The sequence below is a fragment of the Cyrtonyx montezumae genome, unplaced genomic scaffold (assembly GCF_038088225.1).
Source record: "Cyrtonyx montezumae isolate F1298 unplaced genomic scaffold, pur_monq_1.0 scaffold_10, whole genome shotgun sequence".
Classification (NCBI taxonomy): domain Eukaryota; kingdom Metazoa; phylum Chordata; class Aves; order Galliformes; family Odontophoridae; genus Cyrtonyx; species Cyrtonyx montezumae.
Window position 1 is genome coordinate 19,979,410 of NW_027071826.1, and position 22,412 is coordinate 20,001,821.

Genomic DNA, 22,412 nt, shown 5'->3' on the forward strand with positions numbered 1-22,412 from the left:
GCAGTCAGGATCCTGCTGGATAGGGTAATGCTTTCTACCAGGCTTACCCATCTACCCCAGGCCAGGAATTGCTGGGTTGTTGCTAGTTGGAGTTTATGCTAGGGAGCAGCAGATGAAGCTGAGGTCCTTGGAGGAACGTGGTTAAGCCAAGAATAAATCTCACCTGTGTTCCCCAAGCTTTGGAACACATGTGCCTACTGATCTCCTGAGCTTGGTGTGCAGAATGCAGTGCTTCTGACACATAGATATTGGATTCTCAGGTAAATGCATCCCATTGCTGAAGAAGGTGGGTTCTATGCAAAAAGTTTAAGCAGCTAAAGGTCATTGTACAGGTCATAGCCAGTGCTGGGTCCGTGGGCTCTGAGCCCTGTACGCCTTGCTGCAGCAGACCTGTGGAAACTAGGGCTCACCTGCTTCTATGACAACGCACTGCTGGCGGCCTGGGCAGATGTCCTGTTCCTCTGCTGCCTGCCATCACACAAGCTGTCTGTCTGCTCTGCCATCCGGCCAGCCCTCCAGGAACCCTGCATGGTGTACAGCCTCATCACCGCTGTCCCTCTGCCCAGGTAAAGTGGACTTGCACATACTACCATTCATCCCAAAGCTCACGGGGCAAAAACAGCACGGTGCTGGCACAGCCATTGCTGCATGGGAGCACAGCTGTTACAGCATCTCATATTTTCTTGTGAAATTTGCTTCAAACATGGTCATAGTCAGTTGCTCCCTTACTGCTGGTCACAGGGCTGAAGGGGGGGGATGGGACTCTGAAAGGTGAGCCTAGACACCCTCCTCCTCTTCTTGGTCTGCCTTTGCTTTCAGGTTGAAGCAACTTCTTTGCTACAATGCTATCATGAGGCCACAGTACCAGTGCCCTGGCAAGGAGCCTACAACGGAGTGGGGGACAAAAGGAACCATCACAGAGGTGCTGCAAGACCTTGCCATTGTGCAGGCAATGTGCCCCCTAAACTCCCAAGGTACAGCCTCTCGTTTTGTTTAAACTCGATAGTAAAGATTAATTCCAGCATTCTTGCCTAAAATGATCCCAAAGCAAAGATTTCAGATAAGCTTGCTCTGATGGCTAATGCAATTGTTTACAGGAGAGAGGGCTGAGAATCTCTCTTCACACCTGTGTGCACACTGGTTACTGACATTTGATTTTCGTTGTTGTGCAGCGAAAATAAAAGTCAATGGCAAATGGCTGGTGGGCATTTTCTATGCGGCCCTGAATAGCAGCATGTGGCAGAGCCTGCCTCACCAGGAGGCACTGGCATTGCTCAATGACCTCTGCTTTCCTGAACATTGCCACATCTGTGCAGAGCAGAAAGATTCCCGCCCACGGTTTATGTGCGAGAGTTTTGTCAGCAAAAGTTTTGCCTCTTCAATGACTCAAGAGGAGTAAGGGCTGGATGCTGAGGTACTGCTTGCCCAGGCTTTCTCTTTGCTCTAAAAATAAAAGACCCAGACTGCCATCACTGGTTTGTTTTGCCCTGGTCCCCTGTTCCTGTCTGTCTATTGTTCAGGACTGACTGAAGCCACAGGTTGGGACTGGGGCACCAGATACAGGAAACAAAATCCTCTGGGAATATTTGAAGATCTTTCATGGGTAACTTACTTCAGTTCACAGACGAGATCATTGAGGATGTTAAGTCAGGCAATTATGCTTGAGGGATCTGCTTCAGGATCTCTCTACAGTCATGTTCAGTTTTGCTTTGAATGGTGCAGTAACATCTGGAACCTTAGATTCAAGCCTTGGAGTATGATTGTTTCCCAAAACCGAAGAAAGAGACAAGTAGTCAGTTTTAAAGATTTTAAATAAAACTGATATTTGTTAAATTTTTAGCAAGCTGGTACAGATCGTTATTGCTTATAGAAGATTCTGATTATTTTTTCTTCTCAGAAGCTTCCCATGGTTTGACCTGACAGCTGCACAACTGAGGGAGTCTCCCTTTAGCCAGCTGCTAGAAAAGAGTGAGACTATCCAGAATCATCTTGCTCTGCTATACCAGGCATCTTTTGGAGACTGGTACACGACCAGCACCAAGACTTCTCCCATGTTAGCTGTAGCAGAACCTGGCATGATGTTGGATCAGGACTCCTCACTGTCCATGGCTGCTACAAATGTTTTTTTCAGAAATTCCAGAAGAAACTACTGACTGTTTTTCTAAATCCTCATAAACCAAAATGAAACCCATGACAGAGTGCTTTGCTGAGATCTTGTACTAAAGGGATGAAAGCCCAGAGATGCTGACAACTCTCTTCCATTGATTTCCCTTGCTGGGCTCAGTAGTATCTAGAGAAAGAACAGACTATAAGGACTTCATACTGCCAAGCAAGAATAATGACAAAAAAAAACCAAAGACACCTTTATTATCCATTTTTCAGTCATAATGCAAAACACTGACGGAAGTTGGTAAAAGTTTATCCAATAGAATTACATTGTCTTTACACTCCTTTTCTGCCTCTGAGAAACTCCATCTGCAGCCTTGCCAAATGTAACAACAAGTTCCCTTACACCATCACTGACATCTGTTAATTTTCACATTTTGAGACAATGTGCTTGAGGCCTAAGACTGGTTGCTAGTAAATTGCTGCAGGTGGCTTTGGTAGTGAACACAGGCCTTGTTGAACAGCTGTGGAACAAGGTAATGACTGCTGCCTCAGACTGGGCTGAGAGCTGCTAGAAGCCACAGTAGTTGTTCTTCAGCTCTAACATACTCCAGCCGGTACCCATATGTACTTATTTGCTTTTACAAGTTTCATACAGCTTGTGCAACTTTCTTCATAAACTAGCTTCTTTCTAAATCTGCCAGAATCTGGCCTGATTTTAGTCTGAGCTTACTTGTCACAGGCCAAGATGTCTGTGTGATCTGATTCAACTCCACTGGGTTCCTGTTGCTGTTCCATCAGAAAACTGAATTACAGTTAACTTGTGGTGGTACAGCTTTGACCCAGAGAACCAGACAAGACTGGGGTCCATCTTTTCTTTCCCATGCAGGATCTCAGGGAAATCTGTCACCAAAAAAAACCTGTGAAGATTTAGACTGGAGCCCTCCTTCTGTTGAGCCAGGCTTTAACTAATATTTAACTCACAATTTCTTGTTGGTGACAGTACCTGTTCCAGCTAGGATGTACAATTCAAGACTGCTGTTACAGATTCTGTGATACCCTGTTGAGCAAAAAAGAAAGATTTAACTAACTATACATTTTGTCCAAATCCACTCAGGACAAATAGAGTTTCATTTTCCAACTTCTCTACTTAAGCTTACAGTATTTTCTCACAGTTCCTGCCTTGTGTTGCAGTACTGTTTACTATGATAAACCACTGCTTGGTCCCGTTTTGCACAAAATCAGTTCCATGATTAGGACAAGGATTGGTTATTTATTCTGTAACTTGGCACCTCCAGGTAGCTGATAGCAGCAGGCAACACAAACCAGTCACTGTGTGTGCCATTTGTCTTATCTCTGGGGTTAGCAGTGTTCCCAGTCAGCAGATGCTAAAACCTGTGAGAAATCTATTCACTTGAGCAACAGGGAAACTATTAACAATCACTGGTAATTAAAATATGTCTAGGATTGATTTTTTTTTGTCTTTTTAATCAACTGTGAAGCAGAAATGAAAGACAGACCGTTAGTGGTAAAGTCACACCTGATTTATGTGTTTTGCTTCACTTAGTTCCTGGAAGCAAATGAACTGCAGAGAATTCTTATGGAAAAGAGCCAATGCAGGGATGTGTTTGTGTCATCAAATGGCCAAGAGCTGCAATAGCTTTTTATAAAGTGAAAAATGAGAAACTATACCACCCTGGATAAATAGCAAGCTAATGAGGGTGTATACTGCTGTTATGGTTTTCTCCAGGTGGGGTTCTTACACAAGTGGAACTGCAAGTGTGACTCTAATCCTGACTCTGTGCTCTCTGTGATAAAAGGAGGGCATCTGTTTCTACCCCAGTCTGGGCTTGTTGCAAAGGAGGACATGTAGAGTGGGATTCTAGGCCTGCTTCTTGGACAAACTGTGGGAAAGTGAGGGCATCTGCTTTCTGTCCTGATCGAGACTTTTGTTCCAGGAAGAGACCCATGTTGTCTCTGTACGGGAGGGCAATGGATCTACCAAAGACAGGTTCCTCAATTCCCAGCAGCTCCCGCACATGCAGAGAAATCTCCTGAAACACAAGACAAAAACATCAGAAATTCTCACTTTAAAGGACAGTAGCTAATACCATTCAGTGCCAAAGCAGCAAAAAAGGAATATGAGGTTCTGAATTTTGAAACACTTTCACACTTGAAGTTCCAACTCAGGAAGGATCTGAAATCATGATCCTGGTATGACACGGTAAAAGGAGAGGAGACTACACGTTCTCCAGATTTACTGTGGGTGACAGCCTCACAGCTGCTTTCTTTAGTGGTGCAAACAGCCTGGCTTTCCTGTTTGCACTTGCAGAACAAACAAGTTATGGATGAATGAGCTGGAGTTTGCCTAATGCAAAAACATTGCTGTTTGCAAAGTTATATTGTCAATAACTGGGTCTATACATAGAAGAGCTGGAAAAACTAATTAAGCCAGTAAGCCATATTGCTCATTAAGAAAATCAGAGGTGACTGTGGCTGTCTGAGCCAGCTGTACTGGGACTGTTGGTGTAGAGACTTGCTGTTATTCTTGTTTCTTATTTGATTGAAGTGTTGAAATGTAGTTCACAAGGTTTTATTGGTCTTTCACAGCATTTCCTCAAAACTTTCCCCCAAGCTCAGCTTGAGCCTAAGGGGCAGTACACTACGTTATCTGCAATCAAACAAACAATGGAACTGGTATTTTCAGTGGCTTTGATATACTTTAAAATACAAGTACAGTGGAATTAAAATCAGCAGTAACTTCACTTGACCATGCCAAGCTGCTTTCAGAAAATTTAATGTGTAGTTTTTTTTATCAAACTGCCATTTCCCCTATATTGCAAAATGTTTCTGTGTCATTGAACTGATGCTATCATGCTCATTTCTATAGAAACTATCATGTTTTGACTGCTATCAGCCTTTCCCTGATATTTCTGGTTGGGAAGTTGCGTGCCCCCATCTGCAGCATTGTGACATTACCTTTGCACCTTCTCTACTACACTTTTACTGAGGGCCCCAGGTGGGCCCAGTCAGCTTGAACCTCTGTGAACCTAGATCCCACCAGAGTAGGGCAGAGGTAAAAGTCACAAGAAGGCAGCAGGATGGAGAGTGATTTTCAAGAATATTTAGGTTCTTCTGAAGTTTGAGATGTTCCTCACTCACTTACAAGCTCTGGAAGACATCCCAGATAGTCTAATTTGTAAGCTTGCTGGGGTATGCCAGCTACCACTTATCCTGGCCTGGTTAGTCTCTCCTTCAGTTTCTACTGGAGAAAGAGCAGGTTTTGCAGTTGATTTCCTATGGCTTAGTTTTTTTAATCTGTTAAACAACTACCATACAAAATCCCTATAGCCCAATGAGGGGCTGGGGATTAAAAATCATATAGAGAGCTTGTCACCTTTGGCAAGTGCAGATAACTGACTACAGAAGCTGTCTCTTCTTGCACTAGGGCTGCTCTTGGGAGGTTCTGTATGAACAAAGCCAGCATTGCAATGCCTTCACCTCTGAACAACATTAAAACCCATGGTTCTAATTGGTATTTTTGGTGTCATATTCAATTTCAAACAAACAGTTGATTGCTCAGCCAGAGGGAAGCTTAGAGGTGAAATTGCTTTTTGGTACTCTAGAATAAAAAAGCACTGTTCGCTATTTACCAGAGTACAAAGATTTTCTCTCTCCCTGGTTATTTGAACTTCTACCTTGTGTTCTCTGGGGAAAACAACTGTAAATCAAATGTGAAACAATTGGCTTGGATCAGTAAGTGAAGCCTCAAATCCCTCTGGATCAGTAAGTGCAGCCTCAAATCCCTCAATTTCCATTATGGAGAGGAGAGAGGGAAATGAAATGTAAGTCAACTTGTTCTGATAAAGAATGGGATCAATGAATCAATTCCAGCAGTACTACAACTGGGTAAATTATCCTTTCTGACTCCTGAAAAAAAAACCCACAAAACCCACAACTAGATATCACCTTTCTTTTGAAACCAGAAGACTTTTCCTATCTGTGACCCAGAAGAGTCTTTATTCCCTGAAGAGATTTGCTCTCCTAGGAAACAGCTGCAAGTATTCTGGATGTGTTTTATCAGTTCAACTTTCTGTTATGTTTTCTCTTTAAGGATTACTTGTGTGGTCTTTTTCAATTTCTCAGCCACGTATTCAAAATAGGATGAAATGACAAGCCAGTAACTAAAACCAAGTCAAGTCACTTCACAACTAAAGCAAAACCTCATTTTTATTCCTAGGCTTGTCTAAGATTCACTACCTGATTCTGAGTTGGTGTTTTTCATTTTGCTCCTACATTCATACTGCTACAAAGGCCTCAGAGGAATGCTGACACTTATTACAGTCACTCTGTCGTTCCAGTCTGAGCTCTGCTGTCCCCTGGCTTCTCATGCCAGGTCTCTGCGCATCTATGCTTTGTAGGCTCAGAAGGCTCTAGTCACCAGGCACACGGGTACCTGCTTTGAACTGAGGCTTGTGTTAAAGCCTAGCACCTTTTGATCACAAATCAGACCTCCTCTTGACCCTTCTGTATTAGCTGCATTTCTGATGTGTTTTTTTATATCAATAACTTACATCACTGGAAAGCAGTTTTATCTAGTTTTTCTCCTACATGTTATTTTAAGGCTCTTTTTAGTACATAAATATACTTCTTCAATGACAAAGTCTATGCTACCTTTTGTTTGGATTCAAGATAAGGAAGTTTGACTTTGCAAGAGACTGGATTTGACGGTCAAAGGGGAGGATGCATTTAAGGGGAAGCATGTGATCAGGGCAACTAAAATCAGTCAATAGTGGATGACCGTGATTCAGACAGAGAATCCATTCCTGACTGAAATATCTCCTCCCAGAACTTTCAAACAAACCTAAGCTCATGCTTCTCTAGCTATGACTACTGTTGCACGGGATACATGCTGTTAAGCATCTCAGCATTCAGTAGTTTTCTTTCTGATGCTGACTTTAAGGTGATGGGTAACTTTAAGTCACAGCAGTCAAACCACAGGTCCCTGGCAAGACACATCACTATTAACTACTCTATTTCACACTTTATAAAACACAAGGAACATCTGTGCTACTTCCTAAGTATATGTACACAATGGTAAAATGTAAAATCTCTTTTAAAAATCCAGATTTCCTTTGGCTAAACCCAGAGTTGGCTAAGTATTAGTGGTATACTGGAAAGTAAACCAAAACATCCAAATCACAAAAGCTCTAAGTTCTATTGGGTCCTTTACTATTTTTATGTTAATCCAAAATTCACAGCCAGCATCTCTGGTATCACACGCCGTTCTACTGCTGCTGGTTTTAATAGAGTTATGGAAAAGAAGTATGATTGAATTAAGAGTAAACCTCAGTGTATTTCAAATACTGAGCTGTAATACTCATGCAACATGTTGGTGAAGTTTCTTGCATTTTCTGTGGCCATCCCTACATGAGGGATAAACAGATGGAATGAGAGATAAATAAAAGATAAAGATAAATAAATAAAAGATAAATAAAAGACACTCTCTTCCATCCAGCTCTTTCCATGGTTAGTGAAAACTAAATGAATTCTAAAGGATACAAAAATTACCTACATATATTGTAAGCATGAAATGCTGCACCTCTGAAACTTCAGGAATCTTTGGAAGGCCAAGCTGCAGCCCTAACCTTAGCTTATCCATTGGTAGTTTTACAGAAACAATGCCTTGAAAGGAAAATTACCAGAAAATTACATGTTTATAAAATGGGGAAGAAGCAGAGCCATTTGTGTTCAGCAGAGTATAAAACAAGGAAGTAATAATGAGTTGCCCTTCTGCTGCTTGAGAACTGTGGTTTGACTGTTGCAGGTTAAAGCTGCCCAGATTTGCAGATGTTCTATAAATTAAATCAAAGAGATTAGTAAGTGGAAAATTACTGGAAGGAAATTCTGAGGGAGCATCTAAGGAAGACATTTGCATCTTGCTAAGTGATCTTCTGGGGTCAGAGGAGTAACATAAGCTAAAAGAAAGGCAAAGCACTTCTGATGTGCTGATGTCCTGGAAAGGCAGCCTGCAGTCCTCAGTCAGCTATGGAGTTACATCTGCCGACTTGAACAACACAGTCATTGGATTGTTTGTCTGGTTTCAGGCTCAGTGCTAACACACATTCTGCCCGGGCAGATGAGTGACAGCATCCTGGTAAGCAGATGAGGCCAGAGCTCTGATGGGCCGAGGCAGCCGCAGCACCTCAGCACACGTGTGCACCTGCATGTGTCTGAAGTCAGTGACGCCCAGGGCTGGCAGGCTGGAGCAGTTCACCAGGATGAGGCGGCGGCCGGTGATGGCGTTGGCTCTGAAGCACTCCTGGGCAGGGAAGCAGAAGGGAAGCTGATGGGACATCAGTAGACCTCGGCCATCCCCCGCCAGTGTTGTAGAATCATACAGACACAGAATGGCTTGGGTTGGAGGGACCTCAAAGCCCACCCAGCCCCAACCCGTGCTGTTGGCAGGGCTGACCCCAACCAGCTCAGGCTGCCCAGGGCCCCATCCAGCCTGGCCTTCAGTGCCTCCAGGGATGGGGCACGCACAGCTTCTGGGCAGCAGTGTCACTCCTCTCCGTCCTCTGAGTAAAGAATTTCCCCAACATCTAACCTGAGTCTCAAGGAGACTCGGTTAAAGCCATTCCCCCTTGTTCCATCACGGTGTCCCAGGCCTCTGACCCAGGCAGTGGCGGCCCCGCACCTGGTACTGGGGGAAGCCGAGCCCCGCCACCCACTCGGCCACCTCGGCGGTTCCCCAGGCCAGGACCGGGGGGGTGGGTCCCCGCCCCGGGGGGGTGGGTCCCCGCCCCGCGCTCGGCCACATTGGCGGACGCGCGTCCTCCCCACCCCGAGCCGCGTTGCCACGGTAACCGCCACATCCTGCGGCGTACTCCGCTTTCCCTTCCGCCCCCCCTGCCCCCGGCTCTGCGGAACCCGCTCTCCATTGGCTCCGTTGTCGGGGGGGTACAGTAAAGCATCGGTAACCCGCACACGCGGCGCTCGGCTCTTTCCGCCTCTCTCCCCATTCGGCTGTTTCCGCCGGCGACGGGAGCGGCGCTTCGGCTTCGCTCGGCTGTTTCCGCCGCGGCAGGCTGCCGCCCTGGGCCCCGCGCCCGCCGGCCCTGCCCATGTCGGACGTGCTGGCCGCCGCCGCCGGCTCCCGATTCGAGCCCCCGGCTGCCGGGGCGCCGGGCGGCTTCAGCGGCGCCGATCTCTCCTCAGGTACGGGCCGGGCTGCGGGGCCGGGGAACAGCGGCGGCGTGGGGACGGTCTGCTCGGGGCTGGCGGCAGGCGGGGAGCGCGGGGCTCCTCGTCTGGACGCTGCCCGCGCGACCTCCGGTCCGCGTGGTCACAAGGGTGGGCAGTGATTTCTCCCCCGCGTTCTGTTTGTCGTTAGAAGATGAAGCCGCAGCCCGGAGGACGGAGCCCGCAGAGCAGCGGGGTGACGGCTCGGAGCGCAGCGCATCGCCGTGCGGGTAGGAAAGCGTCCGCTTTGCCGTGTGCCGTCCGTTCCCTGCGCGGGAGCTGCCACTGTGCGGCTGCAGAGTGGGGGCTGGAGACCCTTCTTTCGGGCGGTTCAGCATAGGAGGAGCTGCCCCTGCGAGCTTGCGTTTTAAACCTATGAAATAACAAAGTGTAGCTTATGGCTCGCCTGTTCACGGTGCAGGATCGACGGGGTTGGAGACAACCCCAGAAAGTTTTGCAGCTCGTGGCTTGTTGGAGCTAACGAGCTTTCACGAAATGTTCGGGGTGGTTCGGTTGTTTTAAGCACTTGCACTGTGTGGAGGCTGAGCAAACGTATTCCTAATGCTGTTTTATTGACAGCGTTTTTTTGTTCTTCAGCCTTTGCCTTCCAGATCAGCCTTCCCCTAATGCTGCTGCCCGCACTCCTTATCAGATGCTTGGCTTGTTGTTACCGCTGGGCACATGAAGTTTTGCTTACACGTGTTGCTTGTGACACAATTTCAGAAAACTGCAAGTTCTGTTTGTCAGAAAGTAGATCATACTATTCTTTAAACAACAGCTTCCTTAATAAAAAAAAAAAAAAAAAAATATATATATATATATATATATATATATATAAAAGACAACAACAAGCAACTCGTTAGAATAGCTATATGATGTCCTCTTAGTTTTATGCAGATGACATCAGCCTTCTTGACTCCAGGCATTTTTTTTATGTCACTCTTTATTATGGCATCCAGTTTTCTTCAAGGAATGAACGCAGCCTGTGAACAGAATGGCCAGGGTAGTTGCTGGGTATTCATGGCTCTTACTTGATGAATTTGGGTATGTTGAATCTCCTTTGAAAGGAAGAGGTCCAAAAGGGATGATCCAGAACAGCTGCTTGAGGAGGAATTGGCAGAACGTCGTAGGTCTGTTTGTGAGGCTTACTCTTGGTTTGCCCTGTTCTAGTTCTACTCTTCTGTACAGATTCAGCATGGAATGTGTCTGAGTGGAGCTGCAGTCTTTGTTAACTATTCCACACTAGATTAATAGTCTGATCCCTTGCTAATGAGACTATCTCTCCTCTGTGAAAGGATGTATTTATTTATTTTACAGTAATGTAGAAAAGAAATCTTCAGCAGGGCCGGAATTTCAGGAATGTTTCATTTTTTGCTCATTCTTTTCATTCTTTGAGCCTCTCTTTTTGTTCTAATATGACCCCCTCATCACAGTGCAGGTTTTGGACCTCTTTACTGTTGCTGTGCTGCTGTTGTTTGGTGTACAGCTTGCTTGCCTGTGCAGTATATTTGAATACAGCAGAGGGACCTGTGTGTTCTCTGCATTGCTTGGAATTGCTGATGGGGAAGGTTGTGGTAGGGCTCTTTCAGGATGGCTTTCAAAACTGTTTTGAATATTTTCACTGATCTGATTGGCCTCTGACGTCATGTAGTAGCTGGCATAGCAGGAGGTGTACTTTATTGAGCAGAAAGTTGCTGCTGATTTGTTGCACTGCTCAGTTCAGTGTTAGCAAGTGTGTGCAGTAAATCACTGTTGTTCAAAGGACATTAAATATGGAATATCTCTCTGAAGTTGCTCCCTGTCTGGTGACAAGGGCAGAACTGGGGTGTGAGGCACTAACGGCAGGATGCTTGGTGCCTCTGTCCTGTGTCCTGAGTTCTGGTTGCCTTGGAGTAGTCCTTCTCACAGCTGAGCTCTGCTGCTTTTGACCTTAGTGTAGGTGCTGAATTGTGCTTTTTTCTTCTGAGAGGTCGCAGATTGGATCACCCGTGAGCGCGGATGCAACAGAGGGTTCAAAGGAAGACAGTTGCATTTTGGAGGACCAGAAAGTGGCTGAAGCAGAAGAGAAGCTGCCTGACCAAATAGAGTCCACCAAAGAGGTAGGTGTTTCTGATGTCTAAAAGAAAGGAAGGAGGTGCAGCAGCATTTCTTCCACCCTACTGCTTGTGCTTAATGACTGCGGGAATGAGGCTTTAAGGGTTGTGTGAAGATGAAAGTAATAGTGATGTCTTCCTTATGTTAGTGAGAGGTACAAGTTACTAACTTGCTTTGCAAAATCTCTCTTGTGCCTTCTGCTGGTCCTTGCTTCCTTGCACATTTTTGCTTGCCGAGGTTTCAAGGTTATTCTCACCTTCTGTCTGTTGTCTGGGTCTTCTGGGGATTCCCCTCATGCATATTTATAGCATAGGGAGTGGAAGGGATTCTGCCATCTTTTCTTTTGTCGAGCAGCCAATTTATTTATATTACAAATACAGCTGGGAAAACCTGTACCAGTGTCACACAGCTCAGGGGCTGTGTGTTTTCATATATGGAGTGAGGGCTGGCCCCAGTAATCCAGATGGACCTTCACCTAGGACGAAGTTGATGTCAGTGTGATTGTGCTGCAATGTAGATGCAGACAGAGCTGAAAAGCACTCCCTAGAGAGGAAGCGTTTTGGGATTGCTTTCCAGGAGCAGTGAGCTGCATCTGCAAGGCTGTTGCTTTGCTAAAAGGTGGCAATTAACTCTTAGGAAGATGCAAACGTGTGCCTGCCCAGAGACTCCTGGGGAGTCTAAGGGATGTGTGGTTTGTGACATTAAATGCAGCATGTGACTTCCAAGTTAATGCTGGGGAAAATAATGCGCTGAGGTACCTCAGAGCAAGGTGTTTCTTTCTAGCTCTAATAGAAGTTTCTGCAGTATCTGACCTGACTTCAGCCTGAGTTACTACTGAGTTATTGTAAATGGATCTTGGGACTTTCTTACCATTATATTCCTTGTGACTGGATGTATGTGCTTTGTGCAGGAAGCTCTTGTTCGAATGACCAAGTACCACATACATCAAGGAGCAGGGGATATAGTCATGATTCAGTCAGATCACACTGGTGCTGTGGATATCCTTTCAGCTGAGCTGGAAACTACAGACCTTCTTGGGGAGCAGAGAAAAGGTGAGTCCTGGAAGGATATAATTTGTTAATTACACTGTGGCCGCTTTTTTTTTTTAAGTGCCAGTGCCTACTTTGGCCAGAGAACAGTAGAGGCTGCCTTGGAGGCACTGCTGGTTCCTGCTGAAACTGTGGGCTCCTTGATAGTGATGCGAGAAAACTTCATACCCAGCTCCAGAATACAAGAGCCATAACTGAAATAGTGAAGCTATTTATGGTAATTTGGCCAGTAGTAAGATAGCTGATTATTTTTTTCTCTTTGTTTCAGCTCAGCCCCCCCCTCTGGCTCCACCTACTACGTGGACCACAGGGAAGATGAAGGAATTCAAAGTCAAGGTGGGAAAGGAGAAGAATGGTAGGATGGTGGTGAAACGAGGTGAGGTGGTGACAGTCCGTGTGCCAACCCATCCTGATGGGAAACGTGTTTGCTGGGAGTTTGCTACAGATGATTATGACATTGGATTTGGAGTCTATTTTGACTGGACCACTGTTACTAGTACTGCCATTACTGTTCAGGTCAGTGAATCCAGTGATGAGGAGGATGAAGAGGAGGAAGAGGAACTTGAAGGTTGGTGCACACTTGGAGAGTTATTTTGCAGTGCTCATTGCCATGCTGCTGACAATGTTTGTCAGATGCTGCATTTTCTGTCTACTTTGCTTACCCAGTCCTTTTTGTTATCTCTGCAGTCTTTTTGGGTTTGGTTAGGCTAAAATGAGAAAGTGGTTAGCTCTTCCTGTTTCAGCACTTGTCATTGGCAGTCCTCCTCCAGGAGCACTTTTGAAATTTAATACATTGAAAAACAAAGGAGAAATCACTCTTCCAGCTGATAAGCTTTTCTAGTTGAGAAATTTTTGGTGATAGATGATAACAAAGTTTCATGTTTTTTTTTTTTTTTACATTGTCCCAGTGTATTGTTAATTCCTGCAGATTGCTATTTATGCCTTAGTGCCTGTGAAACATATTGCCCATTCTGTGATTGCAGTATTAGTGACCGGTGCAGCTTGGGGTTTGGTGTCTGAAATCAATCTTGCAAGTTCTCCAAAAGGTATAGGTTCATGTATGAGGAAGGAGTGAATTGAGGGTGTACAAACCAAGTGAAGTTACAGTGAAGACCTTTCCCACCTTTCCTTTGCTCCATGTCAGTAGCACCAGGCCTCCTTAAGAAAACCTGGTTGTGGCATATATAAGAGGAGTGAACTGTCTAGAGGGCGAGTTCAGGGATAGTAGGCGAGGCTGGCAGGCAAGTATGTACTGTTTCATTAGTGTTGCAAGAAGAACTGATCTTCAACACGTCCTTTTGTAGGAAAAGCTGGGCTTTGTAGGTAGTATTAGCAGAGGATAGGGCAGTCACTACGTGTAATGCTATCATAGGTAGCCCTCCTTATGTTTACATGCCTCTATATTCTGGTATTACTTAAGTTTTTTATGGGCCATCTAGTAGCTTAACTGATGCTTTCTTACTTTTCTCCTCTTTCCCGTTCAGGACTTGCCCCTGTTGGTGATGTGGAAAGGGGCTCCAAAAGCTATCTGCGGAGCCGCTATGGAGAAATCATGCCTGTGTATCGAAGGGACAGCCATCGGGAGGTGCAGGCAGGCAGCCATGACTACCCAGGAGAGGGCATCTACCTGCTGAAATTTGATAACTCGTACTCTCTCCTCCGCAATAAGACTCTGTTCTTTCATGTCTTTTACACTAGCTGAAGGGATGGGAATGGGCAGGGATGGCAGACAGGAGGCAGTGAGCATAGCGGGCTGCCACCCAGCCCTGATACTCCCTGATGGTCACTTTTGTGTGACAGAACCAAGGCACAACTCTGCTAGCAACTCTTCAGACACAACTTGGTTTCTCCCCACACCCTCCTTCCTAGCTGTCCCGGTGGAGAAAGGTGGTTGTGTCTGGTTGTCTGCAGGCAGCTGTTATTTCTATAAAACTCTGGGAGTACTGCTCTCTGTAGGTATAGTGTTTGGCCTTTATCACAGCCAGTGAATGCTCAGAGGCCAGGTGCAGCTGGTCTTGGTTTCCTTCTGTTGCAGTGGTACAAAATGAAGTCAAAGTATTCTTCATCTGTTGCTGTTTTGTAAATAATTCTTCAGGCTCTTCTGCTGTATCTGGATCACTAGAGGGCAGCTGTCAGCAGCAGTGAGACAAAAAAAAAAAACGTCTGGCTTGTCACTTAACCACTGATAATTTTATCACTTACCACCACTATGTGTCACCAGCTGCCAGCACTTCCTTCGTTCCTGTATGTGAGGATGCCAGTGGCAGCTGGTGCAGATGGCATGGCCCAGCAGCCAGCCCAAACCTATGGTACCCACGTGTTAGAAAAGGGTATGGGGCTGGGGAGGGGAGTGCATGAATACAATTTCATAGGAAGATTTTTCCTGTGGATTAAAGAATTGGATGTTGCATCTGTAGGTTGTAGAGATATAAAAATTATGATTAAAACTCCAGTAACCACAAAGTTTTTTCTTGTTTTACATCTGGATTACAGAAAAAAAAATGGTTTACTGCTGTACTGAATAAATGTGGAAAGGTTGGGATACAACCAACAAATATACAAAAATGTTTCTTTGTAGCAGCACTTGGTTCACTGCTATTGCTGCCATCTGGATAATAGCGTATATAGTAAGGAAGATGCTCCCCAGGGAAGCGTGGTTTCTTAGCTGCTATTGCTGTTGCAAAGGAACAGAAACTCAAAAGGGGTGAAATTTACCCAATCCTTTCTGTAAACCAGAATGAGCGAGGCCATTGCTAGCCCTGATCCTGTGGTGAATCATGGAGTTTCTTGGCATGTTTTAGTGGCTAGTGATGGCAGAGTTGAACAAGGATTACGTTAATCCTTCAGAGATGAGTTTTAAATCACATTTATCAGCAACTATTGTTTATTACTTAAAATCATGTTCTTTTTAAGAATAGTAATGTGTTTACATTTTGATACCTCTTTGCAGAGACACAGAATGGTTATTTGCACAGTGATCCTAGTGGAATTCTGAGTTTTATTTTTAAATCCTCTAGGTAAAGCACCTCTGTTCAGTCCATTCCCTTTACTGCGAGGGAATGATAAGAAAATCATTTTGGGGTAGTTAAAGCCAAAGACTTCACTGTCCTAGGAGTGCTGCATATTTCCTTTTAAGGCTATAATGTAATGCTGTGGAATTTTCCTTGTGTTCAAGCTATTCTTCCATCTCTGCTTACTTATTCATTGCCTCAGAGCACTTAGTAGGTCAAAAAGATGTGTATGTGAGAGAGAAGTTTATAGTACAACAGCCCAAGCTTGGAGCAGGAAGAATGAAAACCAGAAAACTGATTGGAGCATGGTTGCTCCCTGGGTGAGCAGGCAGGGAGCAGAGCTGGTCAGGGTAAGAAGTGAGCTGCTGCTCTTCTGGGCCCTGAGTTGGAAGCCTTTCTCAAGGGAGGGAGAGAAGAGAGAACCTGGCCACAGGGGAGCTGCAAAGCTGTTCCTCAAGCAGAGGGAAACATAGGGCAGCCTTATGGGAAGGTAGAACTGTAAGACTTGGTAGAGGGAATATTATTCTTGGTGAGATGAAGGACTATCTTGTGGCCTTTGTACAGCACTTGAATCAGGCCTGAGCAACTTGCATAGGGCTCTCCCCGATTTTTTTTTTTTTAACCTTTGCCCCTGAAGCTCTTTGACACTGAGATGACTTTTCATTGTCTGACCAAAAATGTCAGTGCTGCCCAGTGTGATGGCTGCCTTCAGTCCTTTCTGATATAATCTGCAGGGCCCTGTGTGCACTTGCTGGTTAATGTACGAGACACTGTGTGGCATCTGATCCACTTTCTAATTAGGATTTATTTATGATAAAGGAAATTTTGACCTTTACGTAGGATAAATATTCTACAATTGCTGATCCTCAGTCTCACAGTTTACTGTGGGATACTATTATTGCCACTATATAAATGTTTCTCCAATAATGTGCCCTCCCTATTGCTAATTCACAGCCACTTCCCCTCTCACTGTCTGTATTTTGAACACATTGTCATTCAAAATACATCTTGTCATCTTGTAAGAGGTGAATAAGGCCTGCTTGACTACAGTTCTGGTTGCTTACTGAAACAAATAGCATGTGCAAGTTATTGGATACTAGTTAGTGGTTTTAGTGTTGTAGATGGTGATCCTATTGCTCAGTTCTAGCTTTCTGAAATGTGGACCAACCTTTTAATGAGGCTCAGGTTATTTGTTTGGAGCTGTCCTCATCTCATAGTCTCACTGACTTAAGCTTAACAGAAGCATTGAATCTGGCACGTTATCCCAATCTGTATGTGCCTGTCCTGCAAAAACACAGTGCCCATAAATAGACCTGCTGTCGTGGAACTGAAAGTATCTAGTGTGCATTATTTCACTATTACGCTTCCCAGAAGTACGTGGTATCTCTTATGAACACAAAACAGTTTTTGGCATAGAATATTTCATCTGCAGGAAACAGGAGCTTTACAGTTATGCAAGATAATTACCCTTGCTTATTCTTTAACTTTTACATCACATAAATGTTTCTCAGGTGTTAAAGAATCATTCATTATTTAAGCGATGACTTCTTTTAGGAAGGTTATGTAGTCTTTATTCATTTTCTGATAAATCCACTAGCTTGGACGTGTGGCTAGTGGTTAACAGTGGCCGTTTGCATTCAAAATTGAACTCGGTTCAAAGAAGCAATCTCCTTATTTCTTGTGTCTTTTTTTTCTGCTATCTGTGTATCCTGGATTATATCCAATCCTGCTGTGTGCTGAGGCATTGGTGGGAGCCCTTCTTGTTTATAATTATAAACTTGTGGAACTAGATACTGGGTTTAGAAAGAAAAATGAATTTAAAAGGCATTTTCACTTCACAGAGGGAAATTAATCCTTGAGAAAGGAAAATTCCCAATCCTTCCAGAAGGAAGATTTTGGATCAGTGGATGTGCAGCCAGAGACATAAAACAATCCTGTAGCTTAGGATTTGCATAAAAATCAGGTTGCGTAATTGTCTGTTTGTAATAATGGTAACAATCTGTTGGGTATCTTTTAATGTAAAATCAGGTAATAAGCTACCTATTGTTTTATCTTATTCCTTCTCCCTTGGCAGTAATGTAGCAGCAGGAGTTGAAAGCGTATGCAGTTCACAGTTAAAATTGCTTAAATCAAGGACCTCTTGTACTGATTTTAATTTGCTAACTGACTCTGGAGGCCTGTAGGATGGGTTCATGTTAAAGGTTATTTGAGTCAGATGTAGGCTATTTGCAAAGTAATATCTGGGGCTCATTTCACAGTTATATTAATGCCACCACTGACCTACCTATATGAACAGTAAGATGAAAATGTGTGCTTAAGGAGAGTAAGAGCTTAATTGACTGACTTGAGGTACGAAGGCACACCTTTCTTTTTGGTTCTATTCTGTAACTGTGTGCATATAGCCATGTATGGCTTGCAATGGGGCCAGTTGTGCTGCTGGACATGGTGGGGTGGGCTGGACCCTTGTCACATGTCTACTTGCTGAAAGAGGTACTTGTTCCTGTGAACTGGGAATTGGGGGTAGAGAATTAATCTGAGTTCATTTTATCCCTACTGCATAAGACTTGTCTTACTACTCCCTAGTACACTTTGCAGAGGGTTTATCACAAGATGCCTTAGGAGCAAGGAGCATGTCTGAAGTAAGAGCCAAAGATGTCATTATTCCATGGTTTTTCTTCTTGTTTTTCTCTCTGTTTGTGTAGAGAGGAGGCACTAAGATCAAGCAAGGAGAGTCCTGAGGATTTGAGATGTTCATTAGTCTGCCTTCTTGCTGTAAGAAGAGTAGGAGAATTGTTAGTTTCCTGGCACCACAGGGTCTTTTGCCTTTGGAAAGAAATCATAAGCTGCTGCAAAGTATTGTGGAACACCAGAGGATAGCTACTTCTGATACTCTGATGCTAAGCGTGACGACCAGAGAAACAGCAGATAGACATAGATAGGATTCCTTGTAGCCGTTCATCATTTTGCCAAAGTGAATCCAGTGTTGAGTGGTGTTGTGTATTAAGATTGGATGAGAGACCAAAGCAACAAAGGTGTTTTTAATCTGCGAGTGAGAGAGAAATCACTTTCTCTGTTTCTTGCATCTGGGGATAATTATAGATATGATGTTTAATATAATGTAGATATAGTGTAATATCTGAATTGGAAGAAGGGAAAACTGTGAACTGATCTTTTTAAATACATAAGCCAATTAGGCTGTGAAATAAGCCACAAGTTTATCAGGAGTCCAGGTGTGAAGTCACTTATTTAGATAAGTTAGTAAACCATAACTAAAGTTTTAGGGTGAACATCAAATTGCAGAGTCCAAACACCTGTTGCTAGGAGGAGAATTACCTGTGGAACTATTCCACATCTGCCTCCAAAGAGTCTCTGGCACTTTATTCTGAAACACTCGTGTTGTTGCAGCTGAAGATAGAACATCAGGCTGAAGGGATGGATCTGTGGTTTGTCAGTAAGGGTTGTCTGGTTTAAACCCACCTGGACTGGTGAGTGAAGTCTCTTAGGCACGAAGCTGGATGTTAACCATTAAGCTCAGAGCTAGAGGCTTTGCCTGACTTTTAAGTTTAGAAGATGTTCTCGGAAACTAAATAGTTGGAGATGATCTCCCTGTAACTTCCAGAATGCCTGAGTGACTAACTGCTGTCCTCAAAAGTGAAGCAATCTGCTCTTAAGTCCCTGCTCTAAGCTGCTAGCATAGTCTTTCAGTAGAGAGTGTCTTGTAGGTGGTCATTTCCTTCTTTTTTCCAGACATACTCTTGTAAACTGTGACAGCTGTCTCTAAGTCCTTATGTATGTGATGTGAATACATTTGTTGTCCTAGAACCTCAAAATTCATTTATCTGTGCCAACCTGTTGCTTTTCATTGCTGAAGAAATTAGTTTTAAAGGGAGGTTACTTCAACAAGATGTGGCACTGAATCTCTTGCTGAAGGGCACATGTGAAGATTTATTTATAGTGTGCTCACTTTCCTTCTAGGCTTGGTTTGTATTGTTTATATTCAATGTTTGTGGCTGATTTGTAATAATATATTGAAAGTTATTCCCTTTAAATAAACTTTTCACTATGCAATCACAATCTTTGTCTTTTGTTTGAAGAGTCTTCATATGAAGAAGTGAAATACAGACTTACAAAAAACCCCAACAAATACAAATACAGTTAAATTTATTTTTATAAGCAACAAAATAGCAACTATTCCAAATGTACACTGCAGTATACTGGACACTTCAGTTGCAAATGGATAGGAAAATGTGCTGTTGTCAGCTAGTGATCACTGCTCTAGCTAGGACATTCTCTATTAAAAAGACTTGCAGTGGAGGATTTATTACTTCGGTTTTTTAACTCTTCAAATTTTCTGTGACACTTGGACTCCTGCTGAATGTTTGAAGAACTGGAGAGGAACAAGCAAGTAGCTAGGCTCATATAACTGGCCCAGACAGAATCTGAATGGTCTACCATTAGTTGCTTCATACTGGTACCTTTCACCTCCATTTGCAGGGATTGCTTACAGCTAAGTATTCAGTTACTAATGCTTTCAATTTGAAGGATTAAAAACATTTCTTCAGTTATCAGATACTGATGAGATCTTCTACAGAAAAGTGATTGCCCTTTGCAATTTCCTCATAGCTGCTTGACTATCAACTTCAGCTTGCTATGCAGACTCTATTTATGTAGCCTGAGGAGCCATCCTCTGATGGTTCACCTGCTGGTCAAAACGAGAACTAGGATGGCTAAAGCTGCGGATGCTTTCCCATTTGTTGTTTCAAAACCCAGTAGGGCAAGTACAGTATGAGTTTAGATGTCTCTCTTCTCGCCATGTGTTCGCTTGGAGCATTTCTACAAAATGACTGATGGGCAGGATTGATCATACAGAGACCAGAAGGATAGATGGTTCTGCCGAGTTAAAGGTGCTTTGTATCCTTTTAAGAACACAGAGAAGAAACAGTGCTGCAGCTATTCAATTGCATTTAGCTCACGCTGAATCTCTGCCATCTGCCCTGGCTTGGGCATGCGGCCAAGGGGACCATTCCTTGGTGGGGATGCAGGGAAGCGATGTGACATTTCACAACGTTATTTCCCAGTCTTTCTGTAACTAGAGAGGCTGAGATGCAGCAGGATCCGGTCTCTCTGGCAGCGGGCTGTGCTGGCCCTACCTAGGAGGCAATTTCCAACTGCACGTATGGAGCACGGTTCCCTCGGCCACTGGTGTCAGTGTTACTCGCGGGGACGGCTGCTCTTCGCCGCGTCACTGCCCCGGGAGCCTCGGACGGTCCCGGCACGGACGGCCCTCTGGGCTCCCTCGGCAGGGAAAAGGCGGGCGGGGCGGCTGATGGCAGCCAGCCGCCCACAGCTGCGCCGCCCTCCGGCAGCTTTATGGCGGCCCCGCACGACCGCTTTTCCTCGTCGCAGCAGCCATGCTGCCCGCATGCCGCGGCCCCGCTGCCCGCGGTGGGCTGGGAGCGGGCGGTGCCGCCTGGGACAGCGACCTCAACTTCTACGTGCTGTGGGCGCTGCGGGAGCCGCCCCGGCGGCTGAGCAGGTACGGCCCGGCCCGGGCCGCCCCTCCACGGGCAGCTGCCGCTCTGCGGAGCGAAGGGGCGGGGCTGGGCCTGTCCCCGTCCCCGTGCCGGGCGGGGCACGCCCGCGGGCCGGCTGGATACGGCGCGGCCTTACGGGTGTGGCTGCTCTCTCTTCTGAGGGCAGCAGCGCTTTGTCACATCCTCGTGCAAACTGCTTTTGAGCAAAACAAGCCCTTTTTAATTTTTTTTTTTTATCTACGCTTCCCTGGTCTATTTTTGACCCTTCCTGGTACTTCTCTGATTTTATGTGTTCTTGTTTGCTCTTGCTCCTAGCCAGTCTAGCAAGATGGGCTACCAGGCATGGCTGCCCCTGCCGCTGCCCAGGCAGCTGGTGGTGTTTGGCCTGGGGGACTGGAGCTGCTACTCCCCAGACACGAGTGTTGCCGTGGACGTGCTGGTGGCACCGGGCATCAGGGCGCAGCGGCTCGGCACACTGGGGCCTGCCTGCAGGTAGCAGTGTGACAGGCAGTGCTTGGCCTGGCTTTTCCCTTTCTTTCATGGCTTTATATGTAGGAGACCAGGCCCTTCTGGGATGGCTCTGGGAAGGGTGAATGTAGCAGAGGCATAGCCAAATGCTACGGGTGTGTTGTTTACATTAAAGCTGTTACAGATCCTGTGGAAGAATCTGTTGAGAAAAGAAAATCATAGCTGTCTAGTATTATGGTTATTTGGATTGGAAAGAGTACCTGTTTACCTCTTAGGGGTTGTGTTAGTTCCCTAGACCTGTTTCTCACATCTCATTGGTAATAATGTGAAAGAGAAGCAGAGACAGTCCCTGCCTTGCTCTGCTTCATGAGGTTACATTTGTACACCCAAACATACATAAGCTATGCTCTAGAGCTTCTTGTGATGTTTCCAACTTTCAGCTGCTTTCAGAGTTGGTATTTTTTGGCTTTGAGGTGCTACCAGCAACTATAGGAGCAAGAATTCCTCAAAAATTGATGCCAGCTGTGGGCTGAAAACCCATAATGCTCTGTGCAGGTCTCTGGTGTGGGAAGATGACTGGAGGACAGACGTATTCATGGCCTCGTTGAAAGAAATGAATGAAGGCAACCCTGTGAAGCTTGTCCTGACTGTCCATGGACAGGTTAAAAGAAGTGATAATCTCTCTTCGTGTCCTGGTTTCCAAACCACTTCAGCTCTGCCAGCTCTGAACTTTAAACTTCATTTCTCAACCTCTTGTGTTTCTTCTCTTTGCTACTTTAAGGCAGGGATACATTGCATAGATCTGTTAATGCATGTCTGGTTTGAACCTCAGCCTTCCTTAATATTCCAGTCCTACTCGCTAAACACAACTTTGCTAAAACACATCATGTATTGTATCAGATACA

The 22,412-nt window shown here is 45.0% G+C and overlaps 2 protein-coding genes across 2 annotated transcripts; both read left to right on the forward strand.

Annotated features, from left to right (window-relative positions):
- The first annotated feature begins 264 nt into the window (after positions 1–264).
- Positions 265–2,328, forward strand: NOXRED1 (NADP dependent oxidoreductase domain containing 1). Its single transcript, XM_065747482.1, is given in 6 exon segments — positions 265–286; positions 386–566; positions 820–974; positions 1,173–1,395; positions 1,898–2,123; positions 2,125–2,328. Coding segments are annotated over 6 exon segments (858 nt in total). The 3' UTR covers positions 2,176–2,328.
- A 6,895-nt stretch (positions 2,329–9,223) lies between these two features.
- Positions 9,224–15,175, forward strand: TMED8 (transmembrane p24 trafficking protein family member 8). The gene is made up of 6 exons (XM_065751765.1): positions 9,224–9,327; positions 9,503–9,581; positions 11,321–11,450; positions 12,356–12,497; positions 12,763–13,062; positions 13,979–15,175. The coding sequence occupies exons 1-6, from the start codon at positions 9,234–9,236 to the stop codon at positions 14,194–14,196; spliced, it is 963 nt and encodes a 320-aa protein (XP_065607837.1). The 5' UTR covers positions 9,224–9,233; the 3' UTR covers positions 14,197–15,175.
- The last annotated feature ends 7,237 nt before the right edge of the window (positions 15,176–22,412 follow it).